Below are 19,089 nucleotides of genomic sequence, written 5' to 3'. Positions count from 1 at the left end.
CTGAGGTGCCATTAAAAGGACAGGCCTGACAAAAGCACCGTGCCCTTTATCTAAAAAGGATTAGAAAAGAAAAGAATGAAAAAGTTATCTACTGATACGATAAGATGCTGACAGAGAAAGTATGATTTACTACATGAGTTACTGAATGTATTGATTGGAGACTCAGTTTTCTTCTGGCACGGGTATGATTTTAAAGTACACAAAAACAAAAACTTTCAGTAAAGTTATTCTGACAGGACTGGAAGCCTTTTCAAATTTGCATGAATCTCATTTGGATTTTGTCCTGTTATTTGTGATTAAACACTACTGGGATGAATTTATTCATTGTAATCTAAATTAATCTTAAATACCTCGCTCTGGAGAGGAGCTTGTGTACTTGAACTTCCCCCTGGAATCAATTGTCCTATCTAGATCAAGAATACTACTTATCCTAATCTAAAAAAAAAAAGTATAAAAAATAAAAAATAAATGTGAACATTACATTTGTCTCTGAATTGCAGTGGGCATGTAAGGCAGTAGGGCAAAGAAAAGTAGAGAGATACTCAGTGAAGTACACCCTGTAGCCTGGACCTGTCGTTTTAGCACATTACTTGCTCAAAGAGTCATGGCGCAGGCCTCGTAGGGGCCAGTCAGGCCCCTCCTTCCTTTTACACTTGTATGTCATGTGCATATGATTACACTTCTTTTACATGTAGGTCAATGCGACAGAGAGAAACACAGGGCTTGTGGTGCTATGACTTTAAGAGCAGCGGTGCAACTTTTCTGAGCTATAAAAACAAAACTGAGTCATCACCGAGTCACACACAAAAAAAAAACCTTTAAGAAACGAAGCCGGCAACTCAACATTTACACTAACATGCTCTTCTAAACCGGCCCTCACGAGTTGCAAATATGCATGCAGATATAAGTGTGGTTTTGGCCTGAAACAGTCATTTGTGTATCTCACAGCTCACTGTGCAGAAACAGTCTGGTTTCCACAGGTAGCTAAATAAGTTCTTTTGACACATCTCTTTGCTCATCCTACCTATTACCATATAAGGCCATAGAAATCCATCTGAGCTGCAGATGGCTTAAAAAGTGTAGACGCGGTTGTTCTCCATATATGGACGTCATGTGCCGCTCCCGTCTATAACACCTGGGAGCCTCACCTGAGAAAGATAAAAGATATCAAGCTTAACAAGACTAAAGCGCATAGAAGTAAAAGTAACAAAGAAAACAAAAAACACTCACGTTGTGTGAGGCACTTAAGCACACGCACACCTTTTTTGTGATTTAAGCTTCAAATTATAATTGTGATTAAATGCAAATGCTGAGGTTGCAGATGAAACTGTGTCACACCTGGGAACGGAGGGCTGGGCCGCCTTCTGGAGGTGTGCTCAATTCAACAGGGCTCCTCCTCTATGAGTCAACCTGCTCTCCTTCCTTATGACCCCTCAGCTTTTTAACTGCTGCTGCCATTTTTCTCTGCTGCCTGTTTCCGTCACACATCAGAAGCAAAATGGTGAGTACCTCTCACAAAGAATTATGCTAGGATTTTTTTTTTTTTTTTTTTTTTGCTTGAGCTGCCACTCTTGTGTGATTTGTGCGCTCTGCTAAACAATGCAGCCTTAGAAGTGATGACAGCTTTAAGCCTCCTTTTAAAACCAAATTTGGAGGGAAAAAGGAGGAAAAAAGTGAAAACTGTGTGAAATTGGTTGTCGGTAGAGCAACGGTGTAAGGCTTACATGTGATTACTGTGGAGTGGAAGGAAATAAGAAGATGGCTTGCTCTTGGTGCAGAAGGTTTGTTCATTCATGGTGTGGCTTTGCCTCCAAAATGGAGGAAGCTCCGTTCGTGCTTCAAACTTGTTGAGAGAGAATCCCTTGGGGCGGTGTTTCTTGTGCTAACTTGTTCCACAATGACTGGAATGTGACAGATTCAAGGCCTTAAACTGGGGAAAGAATAGCAACACCCTTTGGCACATTGCTGCTTAAAGAAAGTTGGTTAAATGTTTGCACATTTTAATTGCCTGAACAGCACGTCTCGCCAAAGCTGAACTCTTTTTGAAGAGCTTCCTGTTTCTTCATCTTTCATTTCTGCTTTTTCTCTCGGAACAAACTGTCGAAGTTGAGAATATCTGCAGATGTACGACCCAAAGCCCAATTTATTTTAAAGTGCTCATTTTGCATCTTGGTATTTAATACAATTACTCCCAATGCTTAACTTTATAAATCCCATTGTTTAAATGAGAGGCGTGTCACAAATCTACATGTCTGTAGTAGGAGCAGGTGTGTGTGTGTGTGGGAGGTGTTTTTTCCTTTTTATAATATCTTGTCTTTTTACCAGGCATCTGGAGTTAAAGTCACTGACGCCGTTAAGGACCTCATCAATGAAATGAAAGTAGTGAAAAATGATGCTGACCAGAATGAACGCGTAAGATTGGTGATATTCAAAATCGATGACAGCGAGGGCGCCATCGTCGTCGATAAAATCTACCGTCAGAAAGACCTGGCAGACAAGGACGATGTCTTCAAGTTCTTCATCAGCCTCCTGGATTCTAAAGTCTGTCGCTACTTGATGTATGACTGCCACTTTGAAACAAAGGAATCAAGTAGAAAAGAAGAACTGGTCGCTGTGATGTGGTAAGTCCTCAAATTTCTGCTGAGTGTTCCCTCCACTTTTACATGTTATTTATTTCTTTTTATTTTTTTATTTTTTATTTTTTTTGCCTGCACCCAACTGATCTGCAGGAAGTAATAAAAGAACTAAGCATGATGTCTGGATTCTGATGCTTTTGAGAGTCTGTCGTTCCAAGGAGACGTTTGCACGAATAGGAAAAATGTTTAAGCAGTCTGTTTTGGACACACGGATAATGGCTTCTCTTCATTAGGGCTCCTGATACGGCACCAATCAAAGAAAAAATGAAATACGCTAGCTCCAAAGATTCCCTGAAGAAGATCCAAACAGGTTTGTGTTGGTTTTTTGTGTTTTGTTTTAATTTTTTAGAAAATGTTTTAACATGCCACGTTCTTATTTACGTGTATTTACTTTGAAATTCTATGATATTGTTAACACAAGCTGGTCTTTCCCTTTTTGTTTTATTTATCTTTTCTAACAGGAGTCAAACACATGCTGGAGATGAATGACCTTTCAGATTATGGAACCAGGGAAAGTTTTGCAGAAAGAATGGGAAAAGGTGTAGTCAAGCTTGAGGGCCACGCTGTGTGAGATCACTGAATTAAGCAATAAGGAATAAATAAATGAATGAAAAATATATATTTTTTGCTTTGTTTCCTTGTTTCAGAATGAGGTCAATTAAACAGATTTGAAATGGTACGTCAAAGGTGATTTTTGGGGGTGGGGTTGGGAGATGGTTGACAAAGCTTAAAGTAGGGGGGAGGCTTGGGCTCTGAATGGGATTTTAATAGTGTTAACACAGGGACACAAAACGATCTGGGCACACAGTCGGACTGTGAAATCAACCTTGTTCAGATGGTATTTTACTCATTTTTGGTTTTGTAGGGGGGATTTTTTTTTTTTTTTTTTTTTTTTTTTTTTTGGGACTCTTGGTACCTTGAAATTTCTCCTTTTTCCCCCTGTGTAAATACAAACTTCATGAATCCCTGCATTTGTCAGTATATGCCACTTGTCTTCCTTTTTTAATATTTCTCCACAACAAGAAAGCAAACGTGTGCTGTAAAACAACATTAACAACCTACTGTAGTGCCAAAATGGCTGGGATTTAAGTTTGACAGAAATATTCCTAGGGGTGTTTCTTTGACGGACACCTAGAGTTATAGTACAGGGAAAAACAAATCACTGGAATTGCTGCACTGTTGATGTGTTGTCAAATAAACTCAATGCAATGTTTGTGTGATCTTCTTTGCCTCTTGTTTTGATTTACCGGTGCAATTATGATTTGGTATCAACTATCATATTTCAGTGTTCAGGATATGACTTATAAATATTACAGGTAGAAAAGTGGGTGCTTTTAAGAGGTGGGAGTAACTTAAAATGTATAATCAAGAGAGCTGGAGCCTGGATGTATAGCAAACCGAGCGATATTATTTGCTGATTACTAGTTGTAGCATCACATCCCGAAGAACTGCTCCTTGCATATTATGTCACGTCCTCGTAATTCAAAAATGAGTCGTCTTCGACTTTAAATTGTCGAGATTTCCCACAGAAACATGTGAATGTTTCTGAACGTCATGAGACTTTCGGGGATCTCGATTACAAAATATAATCCAGTTCCGGCACTTGATTTGTGAAAACAGGAAGCAGTTTTTAAAGCCGTGTGGGAGCACCGCCTGTTCCCCTCCCTGTCTACTTACCAAAAAATGCATGCACCACAGTGGACCTGAAACACAGGCAGGTGGCTCTTCGAGTATTGAGGCTAAAAGAAACCATCGCACTAGAATTTGGCGGGGTTTGATACGACACTGGATGAACAAGAGGGGCGCTCTGGTCGGTTCGTGATTGGCTGTTTTGCTTTCAGGGAACTAATGACGCACGGCGATTTAGAAAAAGTCGCGCGGCAGCGACGCCTTTTTTTTCTTTTCCTCTAAGTGATTTACGGCAGTTGAGTAGTTTAACAGTCCTCGGAACTTTGACATCTCTTATTGAAAGCGCAATTAGTGAGGCTTTGACTACATTTAGATTTATATTTTTCTTTTTTATTTATAAAGAAGTCGCACTTTGAGCTTTCTCACTTTACTTGAACTAAAAATGAAATTAGTCTCTTTTTCAGAGACTCTACTCTCCGTAAAGTCCTTGAAGTGGTCATAAAGGAAACAGCCAAACACTCTTGGGGGAATTCTAACAGTTTTATTGAAATTAAAGCTTTAAGAAAATACAGTGGCACCTTTTTCCCCCCTTAAAGGTGTCTTTAGTCTGAGCACTATGGCTGGATTTCACATCTGCATTCAGTTGTATGACAAATGTACACGGAGCATGTTGCTGTCTAACAGGACTTCCTGGTAGATAGCAGTAGCCTTTCTCCACATAGCAATGGTTTGGCAAACAGCTTTTAAGCCTGACACAATGATTTAGAGTGTAGTGGTCCTAAGCCAAATGTCAAAACTTATCACATTCTTCTTTCTTACCAATCTTTCCTTAAAGATAATTAGAGGAAAAACAAAGAATTGGAGTTTTCCTCTATAAAACCATAAGGTCCTTTACAGTAGTGCAATGCCAGGGACTACTGTTGTGAGAATCGGTGCAACATAAATAAAAACTATTGAATGCCTTAAGGTAAATGTACTGTGCAGGACACATGACTGAAGATGTGTGGTTTTTAATCACACCGGAACTAAAAATGTGCCATTATGCTTCGCTTCCTGCCAACATTGACTGCATTGCAGCAACAACACACACGCACTGAACACCATTACAGAGTGCCAACACTGTAGTTTATTCATTCATACAAATTCAGATTCAATGTGTGTTAATGGCAACCAGCTACAGAGGAAAAGCAGGCCCTGCACTGATGAACCACATTATGTTCCCATCATTCAACCACATAGAAAAGACATACAAAGTAATTGCACAGGTTGATGCACGTTTGACGTACATTCGGTTTCCCTTTTAACACTGAACTATGGGGGAATGTCAGAAATAGAAGGCAGGGGGATAAATAACTTCTGACATAGCCAGAGTTGTTGAGGGAATGTGGGTTTTAATAAAGATTGCAGCAGGATTATCTCCTCTAATCTTAGTTTGAAATGTTTTTAAAAATATCAAATACTTGATTCCTACAGCTGCAATAAATGCAATCAACTACAGTACAAGAAAAGAAATTTTTGGAATGCATAACTATGGTAATTATAAGGCATATTTGGCAGTTTTGTAGTGTCTGCAGTGAACTTCCTCTCACACAGACGTTCCTTCCTTCAGTTCCACGTATTCTCCCTTGAAAAGAAATATGAGAAATGGTAGCATGAAGATATGTAAGAACAAAAGGTTATGAGCGTACACACTGGGAGTGCATTTACTCACCTTGTTCTCCAGGTGCTCCTGTAGTGTTCTCACCGTCTCCCGCTCTTTGGTCAGCTGCTCCCGAGTAGCTTTAAGAAGCTGCTGGAGCTTAGTGGCTGCCTGGCCCAGGTCTTTGGACAGTTTCTTCTCCTTCGCCAAGCGCTCCTGTTCAAACAACCAGGAGCAAACGTGACACCAATGAACTAAGGTAAAAAAAAAAAACACTTTGAAAGAGCTTTACATGTTTTTATAAACAGATGTATTCTTTTTTTATTATATATTATACATATTTGCACATCTTGTTCTTGCTTATTCATTCCATGTTCTATATCAAGTCAAGTGACTTGACTCATGACCTCTTTATACTCTCTTTTGCTGCACTATTCTGAGCCAGGTGATGTATTTTCATTCTGCACTGTTTGGTGTGTAGACTGCATGACAATCAAGTTTCTTTTGTTAGAAGCAGGGCCACTGTCATCCTGACATACTTTGCAGGGTTAAAGATTTATAATAGACCAGCACTCATCCATCCTATACTGTAACCCTGCCACACACTCACCTATGAAATACTACAACCCTATTCATGTAATATGCTCACACTATGCTCGCTATATCTGTATGTTTATGCACAGTTTCAACCATATCAGTAGTTTTTATAATAATAATAATAATAATAATAATAATAATAATAGATTGCATTTATATAGCGCTTTTGAGACCCTCAAAGCACTTTACGATTCCACTATTCATTCACTCTCACATTCACACACTGGTGGAGGCAAGCTACAGTTGTAGCCACAGCTGCCCTGGGGCAGGCTGACAGAAGCGAGGCTGCTATATCGCGCCATCACCAGTAGGCGGTAGACCAAGACAGACAGAGCTGGAGATCGAACCGGCAATCTTCCGGTTACAGGATGAGCTTCCCAATGCCTTGAACCACGGTCGCACTTTGTTTAATTTAAACAAAACAAACAAACAGTGGTTGCTATTTTCTAACAAAACGCTATTGTAGCCATTGCGCACCTTCAGCTGAGCTACGTCTTCAGTGTCGGATTGTGGCGACTCTGAGGAATCCTTTAAAAGATCCAGTTGAGCCTGAAGTTCTGCTACAGTTTTTTGGGCCTGAAAGTTGACAGCACACATCTCTGTTATCCACTGCAAACTTAAGAGAAACGTAAAGGTGTAAGAAGAACATAAATACTGCACAGACTGTAGCTGATACCTTCTCATACTCTTCTGAGAGCTGCTGCCTGTGGGTCGCCTCCCCGTGCAGCTTCTCTGCCGTCTGGCTCAACTCGTTCTGGACCTGGCGGCAGACAGAGGCACACTATAAATACACACATACACACACACACACTAATAAGCAGCACAGTGATGCGTAAACAAACATTCTTTTGTTAAATTGCCAGCACTGTGCACACACCAACATACATAAATCAAAAGCTGCTCAACCTGTGGACCGAGTTAGTACTTTCTCTCGCTGTTTCTAGGTGAAAGACTAAAATCAAACACGAGGTTTCTGGGCTTTTAAACATATAAACAAATATCAGGAAACAAAACAGAGGTGAGCATGCAAGTGGAGAATCAGCAGCAGTTAAGAGTTAGGCTCACTCTGTTAGTGCAAGCAGTGGTTAGCATAAACAGCTGCCCTGCTGGAGGAGTACTGGACGGACCGGAATTACAGCCCTACTATATCGGAGTCATCAGGACTTGTTTTTCATGGAAGATCCGTCATTTAGGAGAAGGAAATGACCAAATGTGTTTCTAATTCACATGACAACACACATCTGGATCCTTGCAAATTTAATTCGATGTCCTATTAAATGGAACCAAACCCAATTGTGAAGGAAATGTTAAAAAAAACAAAAAACAAAGGAGATTTATTTAAGCCGTTCATGTCACTGTCCAGTACTCTCTAACAGGAAGTGAAGGGTGACATTTGCACCCTGACCTGAGTGGGTTGAGCCTCAGCCGGGCCATTCTGTTCTTGCTGGGCCCGCAGCGTGATCTCGCTCAGCTGCTCTCTGACCTGAAAAAGGAAGCCGCCGCTCGTCACTGTTTACGTAACCTCCATCCATGAATCTCTCGCTTGGCACTCATAAGTCAGTGACAGCTTACTGAGCTGGTTCTGCATGTGAAGTCATGAGTCGCATGGATTCCTTAACGAAAATTCCCTCCTCTCAACTCAAGTACACTTTCATAAGAATGCTTTACATATTATTGGCTAGACGATGGGAAAGTGAGTCACGGCGGTGTAGTCACCTGTGCGAGCTCCTCCTTGTGTGCCTTGGCCTCCTTCCGGGCCAAATCCAGCTGGCTCTGACACTCCGACAGCTGCAGCTTCAGCTGAACGCAGAGCAGAGCACAGGCAGGAGCCAATGTTAGTGTTGTTGTTTTAAGTGGAACAAAATATGTAAATGAACACATCATTTTAAATATGAACAGATAACTCAGCAAATTTATTATTAGATATTCTCCAGCTTAACCCCTTAACTCTTGTGTATCATATTTGATAAAGGAAGCTTTTGTACGTTTTTGAGACTTCTACATCAGTGTGTTACATTTGCACTTTAATAAATGCATGGAAGTTGTTTTTTAACTAGTCAAGAAACCAGGTGTATAGCCTGAATGCAAGAATAAAGGTGAAACTATGCCAGTAATATACAAGTTTCTGTCATTTAATATAAATATAATACAATTCTAGTAAGCCTGCTAAAGATCTTAGCTGCTTGTGTACCTGCTCCATCTCCTCTGAGATTAGATGACTGTCTGTCTGCTTTTCCAGCTGGGCTTCCAGAAGCATCATCTGCTCCTTCAACTGTAGAGAAAAAAAAAAGACAACTTAAAACATGCCAACTTACCCCCAGGAGGTGATTTAAATAGAGTGGAGAAATCCTCACCTGTTCTATACTTTGGTTTTCTGCTTCCAGCTTACTGACTTTCTGCAAAGCCTGGCAATGTAACAAGATACCGTAAATTAGTTTTGAAAACCCCTGAAAGTGACATTGTTTTTAAAGTCAAGATAAAGATAAAATTTTTAGTAGGTATTATTAGTCACCTCTTTCAGCTGTTCCTCTGAGTTAGCCATCTTGGATTTCCATACGAGCTCTTCCTCCTCCACACTCTTCTGAAGATGTTTCAGCATTCCTTCCTAAAGGAGAAAATGGAGAGATCTATAGATGGACCATATCAACTTTGTAATCCGTAATTCACCACTGGATTTTAGAAACGTACAGTTTCAGCCAGTACTGTCCTGTACTGTTCACATTCAGCCTGCAGGGAACCATGGCTTTCCTCCCCCTCCTTCAGTTTCTCAAGCAACTCCTATAACAAACCACAAACATTCACAACCTCTTCTGCCAGGTTACTTTAAACCAGTATGTGGAAACAGTGTAAAGTGGCTTACTGAATGTGCTGTGTTTGACTGAGACTCCTGGCTCAGAGCTCCCTGAGCGTTCTGTGTAAACACTTTTAACCAGTTTAACTAAGAGGAGAAAAAGTAGGCATAAATGAGTCACAGGCACATTATCACCTGTTTTGGAATAAAAAGCTCATTCAGCAACTCTCCCAGTGAAATCCCCCTTTCTTACCTGCTCTGTCTCTACAGGTATCTGTGGGAAAAGTGTCTGGAGAGCTTCTTTGGTTTCATTTTGAAAAGCTGCCAGTTCTGCCGCAGTGTTCTGTTTAAGCAGTGAACGACATTATCAGTAAGGTGACTGGCAGCAAACTGGTTTCCGCTGATAAGCCACCAGCAGGTGAAAAGACTTACCGCGTGAGTGGCAACCTTCTCTTTTGCTACCCTCAGTTCATCTTGTAATGACGTGACCAGAGCATCCTTTTCAGTCAAACTATTAAAGCAAACAAAAGACAAAACAGATGTAAATAACTGACCTAATTTTATGCGAGGCTGATGTGGCAGACTTATTAACCTGTGTGTACGATTTGCCTGTTAAGGCAGAACAGCAACATTTAAGTGCATTACCTGTTCTGTAGTAGTGCAAGCTCTGCAGAGCCATCTGACTGCTGAAACAGGAACAACATGCAAATCAATTTTTTTCCTTTCTGGGCAGCTCTAAAAGCAGAATCATGCACATCGACAGGAACGCTTACTTGTGTGTTCTTCAGTGTCACCATTTCTTCTTTGAGGTTTTTGAGTTCATCCTGAAGTGCTGTGACCTGACTGGCATCTTCACTAAAAGGTTACACAATTTACACAGAGGTATAAATCATAACAAAACCAACCTGCACTTTCTATTAGCCCAAGATAATTATAAAGCACCTTACCTCTTATTTCTTTGCTCAAGCTCAGCAATAGTGTTCTCCTATTGAAAGGGAACATTATTTGCCATTAGCCCATTTTTTGCGATCTATATTTATCCTGAGAAACTGAGAAGTGATACTTTTTGGTAACAAATTAAATGTCAAATGCATGCAGTGCTTACAGCAGCTTCCTTCTTTATCTGCAGTTGCTTCAGTTCCTCGTGAAGCACATTTAACTGGCTCTCTCTCTCTTGCAAGCTGTACATAAGGGCGTGATATTTAGAAAGTGAATAAACCAGCATTGGATGTGATATTGATTTATGAGAGAGGAAGAGTAAACACCTACCTGATCTTTAGACGTTCCACATCTTCAGAGTTCACCTGGAAAATGTAAAAATAACAAACATCTTTAGGTGTGACTACATACTAGTCAGCAATTTTAGGTGTGGTTACGTATTAGTCATCTCTTTCATAGAGGTCAAACTTAAAATACTTTTACCTGTTTGTTATCCTCCTCCTTTTTATTCTGACTGGCCTCCAACAGGGAGTTGATTGACGCCACCTGCTGTTCAAGCTGTCTTTTCTCTTTCTTTGTCTCCTCCAGCTGGACAGTGAAGGCATCCACCTGAGCAGAACGCTCCTTGAGCTCAGCCTCCAACTTCTTAACACGTACTTGAAACTCTGTAGAAATAAAAACTTGCAAGTTAATCTTTAGCTTTAAATACTTTGACTAAGACTTGTCTAAGATTAATTTTTCTATTTAAACTACTGACATAAAAAAATGCCAACACTTAAATATGATAGCCTTTGCTCACTGACCTGAGAGTGTGCCACTGTCCTGTTGGGCCTTGTCCAAAGTTGCCTGCAGGCTGCCATTTCTACTCTGTGTTGTTCTGAGTTCCTCACACACCTCCTCCAATTTCCTCTGCAATGCCTGTTCTTTCTCTGCGTGGCTGGTCTGAAGAAGAAATTAAGTTGTTACAAACAGCAGAGGGCAGCAAAGTATCACTAAAACTTTTCTTGTAACTGACAGCATTGAGTCATATGCATCCTTAAAAGTTCCACAAAAAGAAAGAGCCAACAGAAAATGTCACAAAAAGAAAAAATATTAACAATTACATTAAACAGACATCTTATTTCTAAGCTAAGCAGTTCTTTCTACGAGCATCACAGGAGGAGATTTGATTTGGAAATGACAGAATTTCCTTTGTCTCCATGTTGTTGATAGTCACAGTCCAAAAAAATATAACTTTCATCATGTGAGCGTGATTTGTTGCATAATATGTACAAAGACTTTAGACTGCTGGGAGGGCAGTAAGTAAATGATTAAACAAAAGGCACACTTGACTTGTGAGAAGTGCTGACTCACTTGTTCCACATTACCAGTAATAGCTCAGAGCAGCAGCATTCCATGAGTGGGACTGTGTGGGCTGATAGTGCATAAAACAAGGAAATTAACAGACCAAAACACACTGTTGTACTTCCTGCCTGAAAACTGGAAATGGTGTCACGTTTTTATGGCCGATTACAACAGGCTGGGGAGGAGCGATGCTCGGACATGAACGCATTCCAGCTGGCACCTACAGCCCCCGTCATTGTTACAGCTGCATTCCATTCTCGGCCCTAGGCTCTATGATTACAAGGCAATTAGACGTCCCTTAACATTAGAGAGTCTAGAGATTGGTGGGGAAAGGCCTAGGCTTGCATTTTGTAGATGCTCAGACACCAACTCGCTGCAGAAACAAGATTATATAAAAAAAGCTAGAATAAATGTGGTCCCATAGCAAAACAGACAGGGAAAAAAAAAAATCAGGTCTTATGTAGTGATAATAAAGATAATGCAGCCAACCTGAAACTGTGAGAGCTCCTTCTCAGCAGCAGAGACCTTGGCCTCCAGCCCTTTCCTTATGTTCTCATCTGCAAGCACACTCTCCGTCTTCTCTCCGAGTTCCTTGGTTAACTTTGCACATTCCTGTCGCAGCTTGGCCAGCTCTGCATTTTGTCTGAGGGCAGAGGGGAGACAGACATCAGCTCAAGAGTAAAGACACATGCCTTTCAAGCCTGAGTCAACCTTCAGACCTGTTATAAAAAGAATCTGAATCAGTACACACTGTACTGAAGTTAAAACTTAATGTATTTATAAAGAGGTAAAAATCTCTTAATGCCCCATACTAGTCCAGTTACCGTGTCAGCGTTTGGTAAAAACTCACTTGCTCTCGGCTTGACTCGTAGCCTGGTTGAGCGCATCACGCAGGATGGAGTTCTCCTGCTGTAGGCGAGCAAGTTGGGCATTGGGGCCTTTTTCCAGCTGGTCCTGAAGGCTTAGGATCTGCAGTCATTTTTAAGATTTTTTTTAATGTTGCTAAAGAAACCATTAAGCCTGGTGCTACTGCTCTTTCACAAGAGTAATGTTTAATGTGTTTCAAGAGTAAACTAAATCTTCCTTTCTAACAGGAGTCAGATTACTCAGAGAACCATAAAATAATACAACGCAAACACAAATATACCTGTTTGATTTTTAAATTCAATGTAATGTGTATTAAACTGACCTTTGCATTGAGTCTCTGCGTTTGGGCTACGTGGTCCTGGTAGCTGGCCTGCATGCGAGCCTGCAGAGCAACCATTTCTTGCTCTCTCTTACTCAGCTGAGAACTCAGCCTCGTCTCTACGCTGGCCACCTTGGCCTTCTCAGCAGACAACTCCTGATAAATGGACGGCACAATCAGAGAAAGGATTCACGTTCATTGTGTTACAACAAGTCACTTAAGAATGAAATCTCACCAACTGTCCATCAATCTCACGAGAGAGGAGAGGATTATAAATTTTGGAACATATTATTGGCTTTACCTCTCACTTAGCACCTACCAATCAGGTTTTTAAAAAATATATCATAATACGGTGTAAAACAGAGCAGTGGCTACCAAATCAAAGTGAAACTACTGCCCCTGCATCTTAAAGATTTTTTTCTCTATTGTAACCTGATAAAGTTAGCTTCCCAATAGTGCCACCCTCAGGACAAAAGAAGACTAGTGCAGCTGTCAGTGCACAGTCATGGCAACAGGATATTAGTCCTTTTAATTTAGTTTCTTTATCTGCTGCCACAATGCCAAACCACACTTTCAGGCTTAGTTATAATAAGGATTTAAATGCAGCTATGATTCTCGTCCATATTATGAGTAATAATAGTCTCACTGGGCAGACCTGCTGTTTTTGAGACTCTTCTATGTCTGACCTTGGTGAGCTCTCGAAGACGATTCTTTACTGCAGAAGCATCCTCTTGCTCTGCTGCCAGCTGTTTCTCTCGCTCGTCCAGCTGCTTCTTCAGCATGGCCACTGGGTCTCCTTTCTGAGTGGCCTAAACACACAAACAAACACACAGAGAGATGCAAAAGAATGAATCTTTCTTCAACTCTCAAATGTATTCAGTGAACTATGTTCTTTTGTGAGGCTTTTCCTTCACTGACTCTGCTGTTCCATACCTTGTGCCAGGTGTCCTGGATGATGCCAACTTTCTCAGACAGAATCTCGATGAGCCTGTGTGCCTCTCCCTCACTGAACACCATGCTGCTGATGGTTGATACCAGGGCCTTATAAGGCAGGTACAGCGGAGCATCGGCAGAATCCACTGCTGCAACTGCAAAGGCAAACACAGAATAATGCAGAAGAATTAAATAAACTCAGAATTAATTAATATCTAAAATAAGGTGGTCTAGACAAAGGTGACTGAATTCTCTCACACCGCCTTAGGAAAAGGACAATGCTACAACATGTCCTTTGGGTCTGGGGCCCTGGGCATTTTCAGATGGCAAAATAATGGGGCATTGTGGCACCAGGCGGAGACAAGCCTCAGGCAAGTGAGAAAGCCGACCCCACCTCTCTTCTCATTGTCAGCAGCACTGAGAGGCTTTGTAAGTTAACAAAACAGAGCAACAGTGTTTGGACAAGCTGGTGTGCTCTCTGCCCTCCAGAGCTGAGTGCCAGACGTTACCCACCACTGCCATTGGCACTATTTCCACAAGTCCACAGCTCAAGTTCATCAGTACTGACAAGTTATTCCTGACTTAGATTGTAAGTATGTGTATGCAAGCCAACTCTTAAACATTAAACTCTCACTACAACAACCAGTGTTATGGCTAATGTAGTTCCTGCCATTTCCATTGATTTAAATGAGAAGCTCTATTATAGAAACTGTAACAGTAACAGCAGATAGCTGCATAGCATAATAGCAGGCCTTTGCGTTGAGCAAACAATGTCTTGTTTACATTAAAGAATAGCTGCTTGTAGAGTTAATCAAAGAGCAAACAACCAGCTTCCCAGAAAAAAGTGTCGATATCTAAAACATATGAAGGGTTACCAAGGAAGTAAAGACAGTGAGTACTTCTCATTTTGGAACATGTACAACATTAGATCTTCTGTTTTACACTGATGTGAACTCATTCCTCCTCCACCACTGGAGATGGACCAGTCCCTTAAATGTGCCTCAAAAAGAGCAGGGAGGAGGCTTCGAGAGGAGCTTAGAGCAAGGAAACACGTGCATCCTAAAAAGTATTCTGTATGCACACACAGAAAATCACCAGCACTGGAACCAAGGATTCCCATTCATCTCTCCCTCACATCTCTTTGGAAGAGGTAAAAGATGCCAGAAAGACATATGTGAGGGAAATGAAGGGACATATTAGCATAATAAAAAGCAGCCAGTGCAGCACTGTGGTCATATCTGAAACTAAAGCTGCGGTTTCTGTAGAGCTATGTGCATTGTCATCTACCGTGTGTAGACTGCCTGTTTCGGAGCCATTCCTCTTTCTTTAATAACTTTAAAATTAAACTATATAAATATTAAAATAAGATTAATAATACTACATTTTGCAACATCTAGTACACAGTAATCAGAGATCTCTAAAATATAAATGCTTACCAGGCTCAGTCTTCTTCTTTGATGCCTTTTTCTTGGGTTCTTGTGCTTTTGCTGCAACAGAGGGAGCCTGCTGGGATCCCACCGGGGGCACAGCCATCACTGGGACATCTTTAGTGACAGCCTCCAGCACCGGAGCAGTTTTAGATGGAGCTGGTACAGACTTGGTTGGTGCTGGAGCAGATTTGGATGTGACAGGGGCAGGCTTAGCTGATGCAGGAGCAGCAGAAGTGGAAGATTTGGTTGAAGAGGACTTGGCTGTTGTAGAAGTTGGAGCAGGAGCAGACTTCGTTGAAGCAGGTGGAGGAGCGGACTTGGTTGAAGCAGGTGAAGGAGCGGCCTTGGCTGAAGCAGGTGGAGGAGCGGCCTTGGCTGAAGCAGGTGGAGGAGTAGACTTGGCTGAAGCAGGTGGAGGAGCGGCCTTGGCTGAAGCAGGTGCAGAGGATGGAGCAGTTACCTTCGTTGGGGCAGAGACTGGAGCCTGGGTTACGGCAGAAGCTGCAGAGGACTTGATCGGTTCAGACACAACTACAGATGACTGGGTTGAAGCTGGCTCAACCTTTGCCACTTTCTGCTTCTTCTTCTTCTCTTTAGGTGAAGGTGCAGGTGAGGGCTCAGGAGCTGGGTTTGGTTCAGCAGCAGACTTGGGCTGCATCTCTGCTGCAACTTCAAAAGTGGAGACAGGCACAGAAACAGAAGGAGCTACAGTTGGCGCAGTTACACCCTCACTGACTATGTCAGCGTCAGTGTCGGCATCGCCTTCAGAAACGTCTTCAGCTTTCTCCTGCTCTGGGATCTTCCCATTGGGCTTTTCATCTTTCTTCTTTCCACGGTTCTTCTTCTCAGACACTTTGTCCTTTTTCTTTTTCTCAGTGCGAACAGACTGTGTCTTACCCAGTTCTCTGCGCTGTTTAGCCAGGGCCTCTTCATAAGAGGTCTCCTTCATGGAGAAGGTGGAGACGAGGGCAATCCCAACAGCAGAGATCACCATGAATCCACCAAAAACCATAATCCCAAGGGTCTGGGGGTCATAGATATCCATGGCTAAATTTTAGTAAACCTGGAAAATAAAAATAAAAGGGGGGGGGGGGGGGGGGGGATTCACTTTGTCATTCATACTCAGACAAAATTGTAATATTACCAAAGAAAAAAAATGTAAGTAACATTAGCTGCTTTAGCAAAGCAACTGATCAGACAGAATTACCATTAATGCTCTTAGGAGAAACAATCCTAGCTTTTACATCAAACGGCCTCAAGGTGTCACTGTCAAGTCCAATAACTTGTGGCCACAGAAAGCAGAACAATAAATCTTGAACTCTGAAACCAAATAGTTGCTTACTTTCGGGTTGAATGCGTTTTTCTCACATTTATTTGCATCTCATACAGTCAGTTTAACACTGAATGCAAGAGCGATAACCTCAGACAAAGTGTCATTTAAAGCCATTCACTTTTTTAACATTAGAATTATCATTTTGATTACTGCATTTTTATAACAGAACAGGTCCATACTTTTGGGCACGATATCTTCTGAAGCAAAATCAAAAACTTTTTTGAAACAGATGCTCAAAAAATTGATCGATCATATCAAAAATGGTTACAAACCAATGTAATACACACAGAAAATGCAGAGATTTCCATAAGCTGACTTGTGGTTAAAGTAAATGCCTTCAAGAGTATTCAGCTTTTTCTTCAAGGCTCTTAAAAGTTCTTCTCACAGACCAGAACATTTCACCTGCAGGGTGAAATGTTGGCTGACTGTTTTTTGCGGGTCACTAAAACACCTTGATTTATTCTAGCAGAATTATCATTTATATCTGGAACAGATATGTTATCTTAACAGAAAATGCATAAACACAAGAAGCCAACACATGTAGAGGTTTATTGTTTTAAAACAAAGCAACGTGACACGGAAAGGAAAAGTGCAGAATAAGAGTCCAGAGTCCCTGTTCATTGCAGGGTCTATAAGCTAGACTCAAAGGGGAAGGTACGGCCCTGCCTCCTATCTGTGATGTCACACACCAGCGCATCTTTACTCAGGCTGAACTGAAGAAGAGGACTGAAAGAAAGCCAACTCGGCCCCAACTGTTATATAGAAGTGCACCTTTGTTACGAAAAACACATCCCTCAGACAGAGCCTAAGATATCTGACTTTAATTCATGGCTATAGTGGTTCTCATAGAGGGTGTACTGAAGATATTTAAACTGTCTTCAGATAAAAGGCGTGAAATTGAATAAGTCGTGAAGGTTTTAAAAAGATGTATATAATAACAGCTTACTTGTTCCCCATAATCTAATACACACACATCGACTTCAATAACTTCAAAGATAGTTTATTCAAGCTAATCCTAAAATTATCCCAAAACCACAAGTGAAAGGGATTATTCAAAGTTTACAAACCGTTATGAGCACCCTATTTCTCGTGCCGCGCATTAAAGCACAGTGATGTGCAAATGCTCCAAGTATTTCATTTATTTATTTATTTTAAATTTTATATGGTTTTAATCAATACTTACCAGCTAGCACTGCAGCTAACACTATGAATCAATGAAATTGGCTAACGTCCTGCACAATAAGCGTCGCTTACGCAACAAAAATGGACAACACAAGCTGTAATAAAAATGCAGACTAAACAGTTAGCGAGAAAAAGGTCTAAAATCATTTTAAATAACTTCCGTCTGGTCTGTTTCTATGGCAGTAGTTTTCTTAGGGGCTAACAGTTAACAGCTTTCCAAGCTAGCTAAAGATGGTTCAATGAATAAAAAAATTCCAAGAATCCCACGCTTACCCCGGCGCTGATAACGCTACGTCTGCTCGCTTCAAAGGGAATATACTGAGGTCGAGTTATAGATGAAGTGGCTTTTGAGCAAAGCTACCTATATTTCCAGCTATCTGGCTAACTTGTCTTTTTTTCCAGTGCTCTCCTCCTGACTCCGCTGGAGAATCCTCGGTCTGCTGTGAAGTCGTGGCACTTTGAGCTGGCTAGACGCGCTGGCCCCATGCCCCAGATAGCTACCATAAATCCACAAGGTTTCTGATTGGCTGGAATGTTCTCAAGACGGAAATGAGGCTGCTGGGAGTTGTAGTTTACTGCGGTCATGGAAAAAGTTCGCACAGTGAGATGGTTTTTCAGTCAAACAAAAGCGATTTGTTTGAAACGGAGAGTAAGTAAGTAAGTTTCCTGTTACTATGTCTTTTAACTGCGCTCACTCTGGAGGAGGGTATGCTTTGTAAAGTTGAGAAGAAACACTTTTTTACACTTAAAAGCGCCTTTTTTCGTTTTTGAGGACTGCCCTGTTCTGGCAAAAGGAAGTATTCAAAATATCCACATATTTAAACAAAGTGCTCTTATTTGTAAGGCCACAGCAACTTTGAAAGGAGTAGGTCTATGGGAGGTATCTTTTCTTTAATGCAAAGTACAGTGTAACCTACTGACCTCTTCTTTTGTCAAAGTATTTTTGCTGTGAGCAGGACTTCTGCTTTTCACCACTTCCATTTATATTTTTCTACACTTTCACAATTTTGTGTCAAGAGAGTTTCAGATTTTTCCAATACACAGATACACAAGTGCACATCAGGGTCTTTTCACATCCCATAATAAGCCTTTCCGAAATCCTTGACACAACCACTTCTCAAAGTCCTTTAAAAAGCAGTTTGAGAAGTGGTGGCACTTGTTTGTTCAGGTAAGCTCGCAGATTGTCCTTGTCATTCTTCAGCAATTGTTTTGACTTTGAGATGACGGTGTGTTACTAATGCGAGCATAAAAGCAAACGATTCCCTGAGCAGGGCAGGGTGGATGAACCCAGAAAAGGTTTGGTCATAACACGCACCTTGCTTTGAGTCCTTTTGATGTTTTGTTAATGATGGAATTCCATTACTGAAGGACGAACATGCACTGTCCTCCAGACATTCCTTCACACTTTCACACCCAAGATGTGCCAGTCCCCTGTGCTTCTGTGTCAGGG

At 41.2% G+C, this 19,089-nt stretch overlaps 2 protein-coding genes across 4 annotated transcripts; one reads left to right on the top strand and one right to left on the bottom strand.

Annotated features, from left to right (window-relative positions):
• The first annotated feature begins 1,399 nt into the window (after positions 1-1,399).
• Positions 1,400-3,849, top strand: LOC309720944 (cofilin-2-like). The gene is made up of 4 exons (XM_082558191.1): positions 1,400-1,501; positions 2,326-2,621; positions 2,870-2,946; positions 3,098-3,849. The coding sequence occupies exons 1-4, from the start codon at positions 1,499-1,501 to the stop codon at positions 3,205-3,207; spliced, it is 486 nt and encodes a 161-aa protein (XP_082414317.1). The 5' UTR covers positions 1,400-1,498; the 3' UTR covers positions 3,208-3,849.
• A 1,519-nt stretch (positions 3,850-5,368) lies between these two features.
• On the bottom strand, positions 5,369-18,143 carry LOC309720448 (ribosome-binding protein 1-like). Of its 3 annotated transcripts, none has more exons than XM_082557401.1 (27): positions 17,913-18,143; positions 15,131-16,187; positions 13,695-13,849; positions 13,448-13,570; positions 12,765-12,917; positions 12,426-12,544; positions 12,065-12,218; positions 11,035-11,173; positions 10,715-10,896; positions 10,562-10,596; positions 10,398-10,473; positions 10,240-10,277; positions 10,066-10,147; positions 9,938-9,978; positions 9,725-9,803; positions 9,546-9,635; positions 9,362-9,439; positions 9,190-9,279; positions 9,014-9,106; positions 8,856-8,906; positions 8,693-8,773; positions 8,218-8,301; positions 7,907-7,984; positions 7,178-7,261; positions 6,979-7,077; positions 5,977-6,120; positions 5,369-5,889 (listed from the first exon to the last, which is right to left on the bottom strand). In XM_082557401.1, the coding sequence occupies exons 2-27, from the start codon at positions 16,167-16,169 to the stop codon at positions 5,851-5,853; spliced, it is 3,426 nt and encodes a 1,141-aa protein (XP_082413527.1). In that variant the 5' UTR covers positions 16,170-16,187; positions 17,913-18,143; the 3' UTR covers positions 5,369-5,850. The 3 variants fall into 3 exon arrangements, with proteins under 3 accessions (XP_082413527.1, XP_082413528.1, XP_082413529.1); XM_082557402.1 differs by having other exon boundaries at positions 9,938-9,975; XM_082557403.1 differs by lacking the exon at positions 7,907-7,984.
• Positions 18,144-19,089: the final 946 nt, after the last annotated feature.

This window comes from Aulonocara stuartgranti, assembly GCF_965226115.1.
Source record: "Aulonocara stuartgranti genome assembly, chromosome: 13".
In the NCBI taxonomy this organism is placed as follows: Eukaryota; Metazoa; Chordata; class Actinopteri; order Cichliformes; family Cichlidae; genus Aulonocara; species Aulonocara stuartgranti.
Note: the sequence above shows the minus strand (reverse complement) of the source record. Positions and strands in the feature narration are given on the sequence as shown.